This window comes from Anopheles merus, chromosome 3L, assembly GCF_017562075.2.
Source record: "Anopheles merus strain MAF chromosome 3L, AmerM5.1, whole genome shotgun sequence".
NCBI lineage: Eukaryota > Metazoa > Arthropoda > Insecta > Diptera > Culicidae > Anopheles > Anopheles merus.
In genome coordinates, this window is record NC_054085.1 from 11,838,299 (window position 1) to 11,851,412 (window position 13,114).

A 13,114-nucleotide genomic window follows, 5' to 3' on the forward strand; every position below is an offset into this window, starting at 1 on the left:
ATATATAATACACAACAATACTACCTTAAAAAAGCTTCCTCTTCTATTTTCAGAGCTACAACAATTGGAACGTTTCGTTGAAAAATAAGTTTAACTGATGCATTATTGCTTTGCGACTATCATTGGTAGAAGTCCTGAATAGACCGTGCTCCCATATGTAGGACTGACTATCCTGCTATGGTAACAATAAGTCACTGAAAGCCAAGCTCACTTAAGTAGTGGGTACTGGCAGGCCTTGACCGACAGCGGTTGTTGTGCCAAAGAAGAAAAAGAAGAACACGAAACTCATAACATTATATAGAGTATAAGATTATATGGATTATATTCCCTCAAGGAAGCGTTCTTAGTCCCCTTCTTTTCCTTTTATTTGTTAATGACCTCTATGCTGGCAACGGACGACCCATCCCGTAAAGTCTTTTTAGGCCGTCCTAAAACGACAGAGGAGGCGTGGTAGGCCCAAATTGAGGTGGCAAGATGGAGTGGAGGCGTCCGCCATTAAGGCCGGGATAACGGACTGGCAAACCAAGGCGCGAGACCGTGAGCGGTTTCGGACACTCCTGAGGCAGGCCAAGACCGCAAAGCGGTTGTAGCGCCGGATAAGTAAGTAAAAGTACCTCTATGCTCCCTCCCGATTGCTGTCTGCTGTACGCCGACTACTATTTGGTGTAACAATAATGGTATTCACCTTTGTCCAAATAAGTGTTGCGTTACTTCGTTTCGTCCCTATGTCGCTATACCCTATACCCTTATACGTCGAGTATCGTCGTCGGTAAAGGATATGGGTGTGTGGCTGGTCGAGAAGCTGTCCTTTAATACACATGTTGATCATGTCATCAACAAGGCCTATAAGTCCCAGGGATTCAATATAAGACTCGCGTTCGAAATTCGCAATCCCCTATTATGCTTGAAGTCTCTGTACTGCTGCTGGGTCCGAACTATCCCGGAATACACCGCTGTTGTTTGGTCTTCTCCAGGATTTGTCAGCGATAGCAGGCCAGGCTGGAGAGTGTCCAGCGTAAGTTCACTCGTGTAACTGTTCGATGCTTTCTTCCCGGTTCTCATCAATCCCTTCCTTCGTATCCTATCCCGTTGTCGCCTTCTTAGGTTACTCCCCAGTGAAGAAAGCCAGTCCCGCATCCGTGCAAGTTTCATCTTCAGCTTTCATGGTAAATGAGCTTGACGTACCATCCCTTCTATCCGCCATTTCTCTCTATGCCCCCTCTCGTCGTCTACGTGCCAGACCTCCCCTGTCTATCCCATCCCGCCAGGCCCGTTACGGTTCGATCGATCCTTTTCTCCGAGCTGTATCGGCTTTCAACAACTTCTACCACTTGTTTGACTTCAATGTCCCAGTGTCCCGTTTTCGTTCACGTCTTCGTGATTGTTCCTCTCTCCAGTCCATGTAATCTGTACCCGCCAACCTTACTACCTCGTCAACTAGCATTAAGTACACTCTTTGTTAAGCCATTTTTGCGGACAATTTTATATAAATAAATAAACACTGCTTGGTAAAAGCTACATTTTTTTTTTCGTTTATGTCGCTGTAAATAAATCCCTAAAATTAAAATATTCTTTCTAATGAATTCGAAGATACGAATATTGCAAAAGTTCCCAATCGTTTTATCGTATGTTTTTGCAAGCTTATATAATGTGTTTTTATTTTGTAAAAATCGTTTGTACGTGTACATCATGCTCAATACAAAAAAGGTGCATTGTGTGCCTTTTTTTCATTTTTGGTTTGGTTGGAATGGCTCGGGAAAAGCGGCTCTGGGAAAAAGAGTACCGCGGTACGCGTGTGCTGCTGCTTGTCTAAGTAGAAGAACTGCGAACAAAATAAAAAACGAAACAAACACACACACATGCGTCGTGTGTGCGTTGACTAGCTTCGGGTATCACTCCAAACCCAGGCCGTCGCCCGCCCGTCACGGGTCGCGGCCACGTACGGCGGTTGGTGGTGGTAATGTAGCTGTTATTTAATGCGCCGCACCTCGATCCGGTACAGAATCAGCCCGAACTGGTGCGCGACGGAGGAGAACTGTTTGAGCAGCCGGCCCACACTGAACGGATTCTGCTCGTCCTCGAGCGCATAGATCGGGCAGGTATCGTCCAGCTCGTCCACGTCCGTGTTGATGCCGCACGGGTGCTGCCCGAACACCTGCGGCATCGCTTCGATCGACAGGTGCGGATAGAACACGCGCACCTGGCTGTGCTTGATCAGGGCCGCCGTGCTGCGGTTCTGAAAGATATCGTTCAGCCGCTCCGACAGGCTGGACGGGATGGCGAGATACAGCCGGTACCGCTGGTTGGCACTGATCGACCGCATCTCGCACACATCGACCAGCAGCTTCAGCTTGCGGTACAGCTGCTCCAGCTCGAGCGAACCGTACTCGTACAGGAAGAACTGTTTCGTGCGCCGATACTTCTGCCCATTGTCCGGGTTGACGAGCAGCGTTTCCGTGCTGGGTAGCCCGACAAAGCACTGCGGCACGCTGTAGATGTGGCTGGTGACGAGATGGATGTGCACGTTGGAGGAGCGCACATCGACCTGGCGGCTGAAGTATTCGGCCAGCTGGTACACACCGCCCTGGTGCAGGAAGCCATAGAACAGGGTCAAGATGACGTTGGCCGTGTACCAGATTTTGAGCAAATACTTGGGGCTGACGGCCGGGCAGAGCAGATTGTGGTAGAGGAAGTCTTTGAAGCGCGAGGGCACCTTGAACGGGTAGCTGGAGGATAGGCCCACCTGCAGCTTTGGGGCGTGCAGCAGCACCAACGGGACGGTGATGGGGATGAGAAACCGTGCCTCCTGGTGGTTGATGAGCGACAGAGAAATGATGGGGAAAAATATGGCCGACAGCATTAGCCCGACGAAGGACTGGGCTCGCGGGAGGCTGGTGTAGTCGTTGGTGGCAAAGCTGCAAAGAAAGCACAGCAGTTAAAATTTGTTTAAAATTAGTCATTATGAAGGACGCTCGGATCTTACCGGTAGATCATGAAGAGCAGCGAAAAGATGGCCAACACACCGAGCACGTTGTATAGTAGTGGCACGTTCACCAGCACGTGCGTGTACAGCGGATGCACCCCGTGCTGGGCCGTATTTTCCGCTATAATATTGTACCGGATGAAGTTGACCGGCGTCACGACGAAGTTGTTGATGCCAATCTCCTGCCGTTCGATCTCCGCCATCGTCAAATACCCATAGTAGATGGAGTCAATCACAATGAACAGCACCAACGACGGAATGGCCGACAGCACGAATATCATAATGCGCAGATTAAAGTCCGCAAACGACACCGTTTTCGTGCCCATGCCGCGCAACAGCCAGTGAAAGACGAGCGGCATCCCGAACAGCAGAAAGGTGGGTCGATTGAACACACCCGCCACGCACAGCGTCGCCATCAGCACGCACCGGTTGAGCGAGTGGGACGGGAGGGACATTTTCAGCTTGTAGAACCGCACCTTCTCCACCGTCCGCTGCGCCTTGCGGTACTTTTCCTCCAGAAACTCGCGCTGATATATGACCGTGTTGGAGTGGATCATACAGTCGCTCACGGTGTACAGCAGCAGCGAGCAGAGCGCCATCTCGATCGAGTTGGAAAAGGTGTGCGTAGCGTACACGAGCATCACGTACGAGCTGGCGAGCGTCAGCAGCCGGAACTGGTACTGCAATCCGTACGACCGGCAGATCCGGTACAGGCTCCAGTCGTTCACGAACGACAGCGCCACCATTAGTAGGCGGGGAAAGACCAGTGTGACGTAGCTGCCGCGCAGATTGATGCCGAGATAGTAGTTGCTGTACATCGAGGCAAAGCGCAGTAGGGAGAATGGGACCTTCAGGCCGAAGTACGTGATTGCCATCGAGCGGATCGGGAAGGTTGTGTTGAACTCCCACGTACGTGTCACCTCCAGCCCATACTCGTCGCCTGGGAAAGATAAAGAAAACGGGGGGGTTGTTTGATAATGCACCGTCCTTGAAAAAGCTACACCGACGACAGTGTTTACTACCTGCAACCACCTCGACCGATTGGAAAAACTCATCCGGATGGATGTAGCCGAGCTGCGGCACAAACACCAGCACGATGCGAAGAAACGATAGGATGAAGTACGACACTAGCGATGGATCTTTTGGTTTGATTGATTGAAATTGCATATTGGAAATGGTACTTTTATCACTACACGCACTTACACACACACATATGCGCCCGCGGAAAAGTGCGGAAAAGTCGCCGAAAAGCGACGACGGTGATGTTGATGTGGTGTGTTTGTTTACGTTTTTTTCACCTTGCGCAAACTGTCAAACGTCATACCGCGACGACGCTTGACGTTTGTTGGTTTGCAGCGAAAAGCAGAAGGCGAGTTGTGTGCGGTCTTTACTGTTTGGTGGTGCTGAAAGTAGAATAGCTTGTGGAAAATTAGAGTTTTCACTATAAAAGTGAAGAAATAAAGGTAGGTAAACTATGCAGCAACTGTTTTTCAAAATGAATTATCGCTAAAATGTTTATTAATTGTTTTCGTTTCTCCCGGGATTGATCGGCGTTCTTGTGGATGCGACCGGATGCATACACATTGAACAATATGGCTACTTTTTCCATGGAATCTATGCATGAGAAAAGCCGAATCTAGTGTTTCCCTCCGAAGCAAATAAGGTAAGTCGTAGATATTCCATTCGGTTGTGTACAACAATGTACATTTTTTACCAAATATCCCAAGAATTATTCTTGTCTTGCGCATTAAATGTGTATGAGAGGTACCGGATAACTTTAAAAAAGTGTAACGTAGTGTGCAATAAGTGTGGAGGAATGTCTATTGCAGAATTTAGTAACCGGGATACCTTTCCGGCAACAACTGTTAGTTACGTATCGGACACACACGGTCTGGTGCATGAATGCCTAAGGCTGTTTAAACTTTTAATCCGTTATTTGGATCCATTATTTGGACGTGCTAAATCGATTACGGCTCATCCTCTTGGGGACGTTTGCAAGGATCCTTCGAATGCGGGAGCAGGTTTTCATATGAATAGTGTTCTAAGAATTCTTGCGGTTACCAAAAATCTCATCACACACACAACAGTATTGATAAACACATAGAAGCGTTGAAATTGTTGCAAAAAAAACTTAATTTTTCTACGTGTATATTTGGTTCAAAATCTACTGCAAAATCTACAAAATCTAAATCTAAACCAAGTAATTCAAACCTCATAATTACCCCTTAATTTTGGGCAAGCAGTGTAGGGAGTGAATAGTAGACGGAGGTGAAAGGATGTTAAGGATAGTTTGAATTCAATGAGGGTTGGATGTGTAGTTGAACATACCCACATAGCAAACGATCTTTGCCTCAAGGGGATCGACGAGAGCAACAAATGTGCATCGACACAGTGGAGAAGGAGTGAAGCGTAGAATGAAGGTAATTGGATAATGGATCGGCTGGCTTTGATGGAAAACAACCTAGACCACATATATCGTTATTCGTAATGGTTGACGACGACCAGATTACTATCGAGCAATATTCCAACAGTGACTGGATCAATGAGTAGATTAGTGTTTCAAAGAGGATTGGAGACATCTCAGGCAAAACTCGTTCCAACACGAGCTTATACGCTCTATATAAAGGATTTAGGACACTGCCGTATGGTATATATTGGGTTGAGGAATAGAGAAGAAAAGCTGTAATTAAAATGGACACAATAGGAATGGTTATATAGGCCTGAGCGAATCCAAGAAATGATGGAAACATGAGTTGAGAATTGGGCCATGCATTAAGTTCTTCTTCTTCTTCTTCTTCTTCTTTGGCACAACAACCGTTGTCGGTCAAGGCCTGCTAGTACCCACTAATGAAGTGAGCTTGGCTTTCAGTGACTTATTGTTACCATAGCAGGATAGTCAGTCCTACGTATGGGGGCACGGTCTATTCGGGACTTGAACCCATGACGGGCATGTTGTTACGTCGTACGAGTTGACGACTGTACCACCAGACCGGCCAATTAAGTTCTTCACGCAGATAAAAAAACTCTCTGTTAATGGAATCAACCAGATAGGCTGATTCAAGATGGGTGGAGAGGTAAGAAATGAAACATACAAGGCTGGATATAGTGGATCTCATGGGTACGGAACCATGTTGTTGTTTGGAAGTTTGGAGAGATGGAAGTAGACATGTCCAGATCGCGTACCATACAGTCATTATCCGATATACGCTATCGTACGGGACCGAGCATAATAGCGTATCTCGAGTTTTCGCGTATTGCGGATTCCTATATAAACATAGTTTACACTACCGGTTCGAGGGTTGAAAAATATCGCCACAAAGTTTTGCATTAATGTTTTTTGTTGTAAAACAGGTATCTTTTGCACAAATTTAATACAAAATGCTTTAAGAACATCTAGGAAATTCAACAATAGCATAAAATATTTCAAAGAATTAAAATATTTTCAAAAAACACATGGAGATGTCAAATTTAGAGGAATCGCGTACTACGAATTCGCGTATATCGAGTATCGCGTACTGCGGATAATTGCTGTATTTTACATTGTGGATAATATAACCTGCATTATTGTTGTGTTCCCACCTAAACTAAACCAGTACTCCTGTCATTCTTTTCTCAAGAACTGCACTGTAGGGGGAATGTTAGTTTTCTTTTTTAAATTTATTACATCAAGTGTCTAATTACACTGTAAAGTAATGCTACCACAGCAATAGTTGCCCGCGAAAGCCCCAAAAGAGTAGCCGCCGACCGCTGCTGCCTGGCCTTATCAGTGGAGGCGGTGAATTCGTTGAAATAGTTTTGCCGTTCCTCGCATGCTTCGTTAATTTTTAGATACGGACCATTAAAATCTGAAGAAATGAAAAAGATGTATCAAGATAAATGAAGAAAACTTAAAAAACACACAATTAGCGTTACTCACGCGACACAGGATTCCAGCTCTGTTTTAATGGTGCTGCCGCAGGGCGTCCACTGATTGCAAACGACGTCCACAGATCGACCATCGCCTTTGCGATCACGGTATCGCGCGGATTGAGACGCTGCCCGAGCGGGAACAGATAGAACAGATCTTCCGCGTGGAACGAATTGTTGTGGTAGGGATACTTGAACTCATCGTCCGTGGAGGAGAAGTTGTACATGGATGGTACGCCGCTGTAATCGAAACTGTACAGATAAACCTTGCCCGGGTTAGCGTGGGCAAATCGTGTCACGTCCTGCAAGACCGGCGCTTTGATGGCAAGATTTCCGCAGATCTGTGTTTAAAGGAGTGTGTTTAGCGCAAGATATATATCTTATGTGAAGGCTGTGCTCTTTGTATATTTACATCCACCAGCCCGGGAAGCAGTTCGGTGTAGTTGGCCCGGTCTATCTCGGTCGTGAGGAAGGTGCTGAAAAGTTGATGCCACGTGTGCGAACCATCGTTCGAGCTCGCGCCGAACCGCTCGTTGATGGTGTCGATGAGCTGCAGCAGCTCCCAGGAGGATTGAATGGTTTCCGGCCGGTAGGACAGTCCGTGGCGGTACACGCCTTCCCAAAACATGAGCCCTTCCTGTGCGGTAGTACCGGCCAGCAGCTCCACATTGCGGAATGCACTGCGCGGTAGCGTTTTCGGGTGCTTCGGCATGAACGGTGAAGCTTCGCCGATGACGATGCACGCGCCGGAAACGTCCGGATAGCCGGTAATGTTGAACTGTGTGTTCTGTGGAGCGTGATGAAGATGAGGATGGTTATTCCTTTCCAAATTATTTGATAAAGCCATTGTATTACCTTGTGCTCCTCGTACGCCTCCATCAGCCTTAGCGCGGGCACATTCCGCAAACAGTCTTCCATCGTTTCCACCGGTCGATCACAGTTGACGCGCCTTGCAATATCGAGCGCCCCTTCCTTTGGTGATTTACAAGTCGCCCAGGGCGAAAAGATGGACCCGGACTGTATGATGGCACGGTGGAATAGCTCTTCCCGCACCGTCGGACTGTACAGCAGGGCCGATACGGCTGCTCCGCCCGCCGACTCACCGAACACCGTCACCGAGGTACGGTCGCCGCCGAAGAAGCGAATATTGTTCGAAACCCACTCCAGCGCGGTGATCATATCGAGCATGGCCATGTTGCCCGGGATGTTGGCGGTACCGGTGGAAAGAAAGCCGAGCGGACCGAGCCGATACTGGATTGACACCAGCACAATGTCCTTTTCGAGCAGATAGTCCGGTTCGTAGAGTGAGGCGGACCCGATGACGAACGCGCCACCGTGTATGAACACCATCACGGGACGGTTGGCAGTTACCTGGGTTGGATGAGGAATGGGTGATGGCATTAGTAATGTGCTGTTTTTTCTCGAGACATGTTTCATAAACTATTCATGAGATTCGGAATTTCCCATGAAAAGAGCTCTGGAGACTTGTAGAGGACGCGTTTGTGTTGAATTTAAGCACTCTGGCTAGCTCAATAATCACCTTCACGTTCCATTTTATCAATAGATTATTAATGGGGATTATCAACAATTGATATTGTGTCCCAGCTATCACGTTTTCGCGTAAATAATGCTCATTCAATGTATAAACCTAGGTTAGTTCACATTTTCCCCATGTGCTCCTATTACTGGCCCTTACATTTTGTGTATACACCGACAGTGTGAGACAATCTTCAGCCGCTAAATCACTGGTGCTCATGTTCATGCCAATCTGGGGGCATGGTTTCCCCGGGAGCGCTGCATTGTACACACCGCTCCACGGTTTCACGGGAATTGGATTGCGAAACCGTTGCTGCCCGATCGGAGCTTCCGCGTAGCGGATGTTGTAGAATTTGAAAATCTCCCGATCCGTCCAGGCGGTACGGCCCCGTGTTCCTTGTACCGTACCGAGCCCATCAATCACTACGATCGGCGAGTTCTGTTGACCGCTAACACCGGCACTGTACAACAGAGGCACCAAGCACACTGATACCACCACCAAGCTGACCGAAATCCACTGCACATGCATTGTCACTGTTAAATTTTGATTGTTCTTCTATTTTTTTGTGTGAGCCTCCAACCACCCCCAGCAACAACAAACACCTCCAAGAAGGACCGTGTGCGAACCTTTCAACAGGCAATCGACGACTAATCGACGGCCCCGATAGGGTGGTCCCTTTTGTAAGCTCAACGCAGCGGTAACGTCCCGCACATAAATCTTCAACACGGTTGCTTGTATATGACGAATCATATCGGCAGAATGATAGATAGCAGTAACAACACCGATAGGGAGCTCGAACCGTTGAGTGTTGCCAAAGTGTTTCAACCCGGCTGCTTGCGACATTGATTCGCTCGCGTATCCATCCCGCCCTGACGGGGATGTGCTCTTGTGAAGGTTTAAAAAAACGCGTGCCCAGAACGATAACGGTGGCGACCAGTAAACTGCCAATCAATCTAAAAGAACATGCTTTTTATGTATGTTTTATTATGATTCTTTTGGTGGATACCGGTGGATTGGATACCGGTGGGGAGGGACATGGTGTCTGGTGTTACGAACAGTCACACTTTCAATGACGTAAATTGAATTACTAATAGGTATGGTTTTGTTTTACCGTGCCCTATATCTAAGTTGGAATACCGCTACTCATAGGTATAAGGTTTATTTGTTCAATTGATGGATCGTATCTTACAATATCAATGCAGTAAGTAATGATAGCAGGCATGCTAGAAAAGATAACTGCATTTGCACGCTGTCATTTGATTGTCTAGCCTTCACAACGCTGTTTGTAAGCTCATGGACGAAGTACTCTTTCCGTTCCGGAGGGTCCACGAGTCGTAAATACGGTACGAATGGTCCTTAAAAGTGTTTAAATATGTTAAAAAAGAATTGAATACAGGTTTGGACATATTTTGTACGTACTCGATACAGTTGGCCATGGAGTGACATTGCCGGCTTGAGGTTTCCCAGTGATCGCAAAGGACGTCCAAACATCCACCATGATCTTAGCCATTTTGGTGTGCTCCTCATTCAGTACGTTCGACATGGGGAACAAGAACTTGAGCTCATCGCCATGACCGACTGAGTTGGGGAAATCGTACGGGAAACCGGGAGTCATTGGAGACGGCGGACCAACGTAGTCAAAGTTGTAGAGGTAGACTTGTCCGGGAAGCGCTCTAGCGAATCGGTTAGCCTCCTCGACGGATCCGTACTTGAGGGCCAAGTTTCCAGCAACCTGGAGCAAGAAATCGAAGGTTATAATAGCAATACAAGATCATCTAGCGATCCTGATCACTCACATCAATGAACAGAGGAACTATCTCCGAGAAGTTAGCACGATCCATCTCCTCCCAGGTGGCCTTGGACAGGAGCTCATAGCCAACAACGGCATCGACGAAGGCACCAGATCCAAACTTGATGTTTACGGTCTTGAGAAACTCCAGGAAGTCCCAATGAGAGTTGAATTGAATAGGTTGAGAGTCTAAAGCATATTGGAAGTATTCGTTGAAGAAGATAAGACCCTCTTGGGAGTTCATTCCGAAGATGATCTCAACATCCCGGAAGTAGGTAGACTCTCTGGGGTGAACGGGCATGAAGCTTTGGGCCCCAAGAGCTCCGCCGACGGTGATGCAAGCTCCAGCAACCTTGGGATATCCTGGAGAGTTGAACTCATTTTTCTGTGAAGGAAAGTAAGGTGTTGAAATATATATGTATTAAGTGTAGAACTACTAAATGTAAAAGTACTCACCTTGTGTTCGTCTTGAGCCAAAACCAAATCGCGGACCGATGCACTCTTAAGGCAGTTATCGATCTCGGCAGGAGTGGTCATGGGACAACCAATAACACGAGCGATCTCGTATGCGCCCTCGGTAGGATCCTGACAGATGACCCAGGGCATGAACAAGGTACCGGACTGGATGATGGCACGTTTGAAGAGTCCCTCGCGAACACGGGGGCTATGGAGCATAGCGGAAACTGCATGTCCTCCGGCAGATTCTCCGAAGATCGTAACGTCCTCTGGGTTTCCACCGAAGCTACGAATGTGTCGGGATACCCACTCCAGCGACTCGAGCACGTCGTACATGGCAGCGTTACCAGGGATAGCCTCGGTACCAGTAGAGAGAAATCCGAGCGTACCCAAGCGATACTGTATGACGACAAGAACGATGTCCTTTTCGAGCAAGTACTCAGGTCCGAATCGCTCAGCGGATCCGACCACGAAGGCACCTCCGTGGACGTAGAGCATGACTGGACGATTAGCCGTAAGCTGAAGGGGTAATATTGATTAGATGAGTCCGCAGACATGACAGGAGCAATTACTTACATCGTTGGAGTAGACGGAAAGCGTGAGACAATCCTCGGCATTAGGGTCATCTTGAGAAACAGTGCGTCGCTGAGGACAGCCACGACCAGGAGCGGTGACATTCATGACACCCGTCCATGGACGAACACTGATAGGAGCACGGAAGCGTTGCTCTCCTACTGGAGCCTCGGCATACTTGATGTTGAAGAACTGGTAGATGGGTCGTCCAGTCCAGGCCGTCTTTCCCATGGTTCCCATGACAGAACCTAGACCTTGGATGTTTACCACTAGATCATCTTGGGCCAGTGATGTGCCGATGATTGAGGCGATCGTCACCACTAATAGAAAACATCTATTAGGTACGCTGCGTTTTGTCACTTTATTAGGTAATCCCATCTTCAAACACTTGTTACTAACGTAATCTGCACTGCATTAAGTCCATCGGGCTGCTCTTCTTCGAACGTTTCTGAGCGCGATCGTGACTCAAGCTGGTGTTTTTATTTGGAAATTTGTAAAAAAAAGTTGCAAATAGTAGCAAGAGTGAACAGTTATCTAACTTTTGTTTTTTTTTCTCATTTGATGGAAAGCGATATCGAATGACTTCTGATACGAAATGAATGATAACGTTGATGGGTTGGTTGCACTACGTGCAGCACAACACAAGCAACGTGTAGATTAATCAGTTGCACACGCGTGTTTATCTATTGAAATTGTCTGTGATTGTGATTACGGTCGATCGTTTACTCGAAAAAGTTGTATCGAGAATGCGCTAATCGTTTGGTGACGGATATGCGATTCAGATTTTATCCACCGTTGTTACTGCTTTGATTTATAAATCCACTAAAGAAGGGTGTAAGCTTACTGCAAAAATGACTTTAATTCCTATTGTAATAATCGGCAGCACTTACGGTACATGAGTTAATGTTCTTTTCACGAAAGGTCTTGTCTGTTTTGGTAGGAAAATGTCCTAGCTGTAAAGTGGTTCGCTAATAACTAAATCGTTGATGTCATTCATTTCTATCCAACCAGTTGGTTCCATGATAGGCCATCGGTCGTCCGGATTTATTATTTATTGATTTATTGACTCACCGCTGTCCAACCATGCTTGTTTTTCCCTTTCGTGTCTGTTCTTTCAACATAGTTATGGTTCGCCTGTCGTCGTTCGCGACAGTACGATTGCTTGCTTGCGTTTCACATTAGTCATTGTTGCGGATTGCTGCAGCTGTAGTAAACACGTCGTGCTGTTCATCATTATAGTCCTCGCAGGATTGCCTAAGCAAAGATGAAAATTCAGAGCGGCAATTGAGTTATGTCGACCCTCTTTCCTTTGTGCTCCTTAGCCACGCGTATCATTCTTTATCTCTTTCTGGTACAGGACTTGTCTATACCGATTGATAAGTACTGTTAAGTTCTCTAGAGTCTAGACTATTGCTTGCTTGTGTCTTATGTGTATTAATACTATTGTTGCGGATGGTTCAGGTTTGATTGTCGTTTGTATTTAAACGAGTGTGTCCTGCATGACACGGTTATGTGTTGTGCTGCAGTGAAGTGAGCATTTTCTTTGTCATAGTGTTCATTTTTATGTTCATTTGTGTTTTCATGAAAAAGCAACACCAATAAAATGAACTATTTATGTATCAGAAAACCAAAAACATACACTTCAAAATGTGTTAAACAGAAAGGCATCTCACATTGTGCATTCTGCTCTATGATTTGAGAAAGCAAGGTTCTCTCTTCTCGCGCTTCTTTCTTATCGTTATCGCGTTCAGTGTGTAAGTGATGGATATGGTTGTTGTGGTAATAACACAACAGTGCATTGTATGACGTTAAGTGCGCTTAAATTTTATTTGAATTAAAAAAAGAGCCTTAGTGATATCATTGGTAAACG

General features: G+C 46.7%; 3 protein-coding genes across 3 annotated transcripts in view; 1 reads left to right on the forward strand and 2 right to left on the reverse strand.

Annotated features, from left to right (window-relative positions):
- Nucleotides 1–1,631: 1,631 nt before the first annotated feature.
- LOC121598339 (GPI mannosyltransferase 4) lies at nt 1,632–4,274 on the reverse strand. Its single transcript, XM_041925013.1, has 3 exons — nt 4,006–4,274; nt 2,984–3,923; nt 1,632–2,915 (listed from the first exon to the last, which is right to left on the reverse strand). The coding sequence occupies exons 1-3, from the start codon at nt 4,148–4,150 to the stop codon at nt 1,970–1,972; spliced, it is 2,031 nt and encodes a 676-aa protein (XP_041780947.1). The 5' UTR covers nt 4,151–4,274; the 3' UTR covers nt 1,632–1,969.
- Nucleotides 4,275–4,353: 79 nt separating this feature from the next.
- LOC121598344 (glutactin-like) overlaps nt 4,354–13,114 on the forward strand; it is a 35,717-nt gene continuing 26,956 nt past the window's right edge. Inside the window, exons 1-2 of the mRNA XM_041925022.1 lie at nt 4,354–4,446; nt 4,614–4,646. The gene's annotated coding sequence lies outside the window, so the exon portion shown is untranslated. The remainder of the gene's footprint in view (nt 4,447–4,613; nt 4,647–13,114) is intronic.
- LOC121598968 lies at nt 6,626–11,708 on the reverse strand. Its single transcript, XM_041926358.1, has 11 exons — nt 11,248–11,708; nt 10,672–11,190; nt 10,223–10,600; nt 9,846–10,158; nt 9,616–9,781; nt 9,027–9,309; nt 8,586–8,981; nt 7,745–8,260; nt 7,302–7,676; nt 6,900–7,230; nt 6,626–6,828 (listed from the first exon to the last, which is right to left on the reverse strand). Exons 1-11 carry the CDS (start codon nt 11,620–11,622, stop codon nt 6,644–6,646), a joined length of 3,837 nt encoding a protein of 1,278 aa, XP_041782292.1. The 5' UTR covers nt 11,623–11,708; the 3' UTR covers nt 6,626–6,643.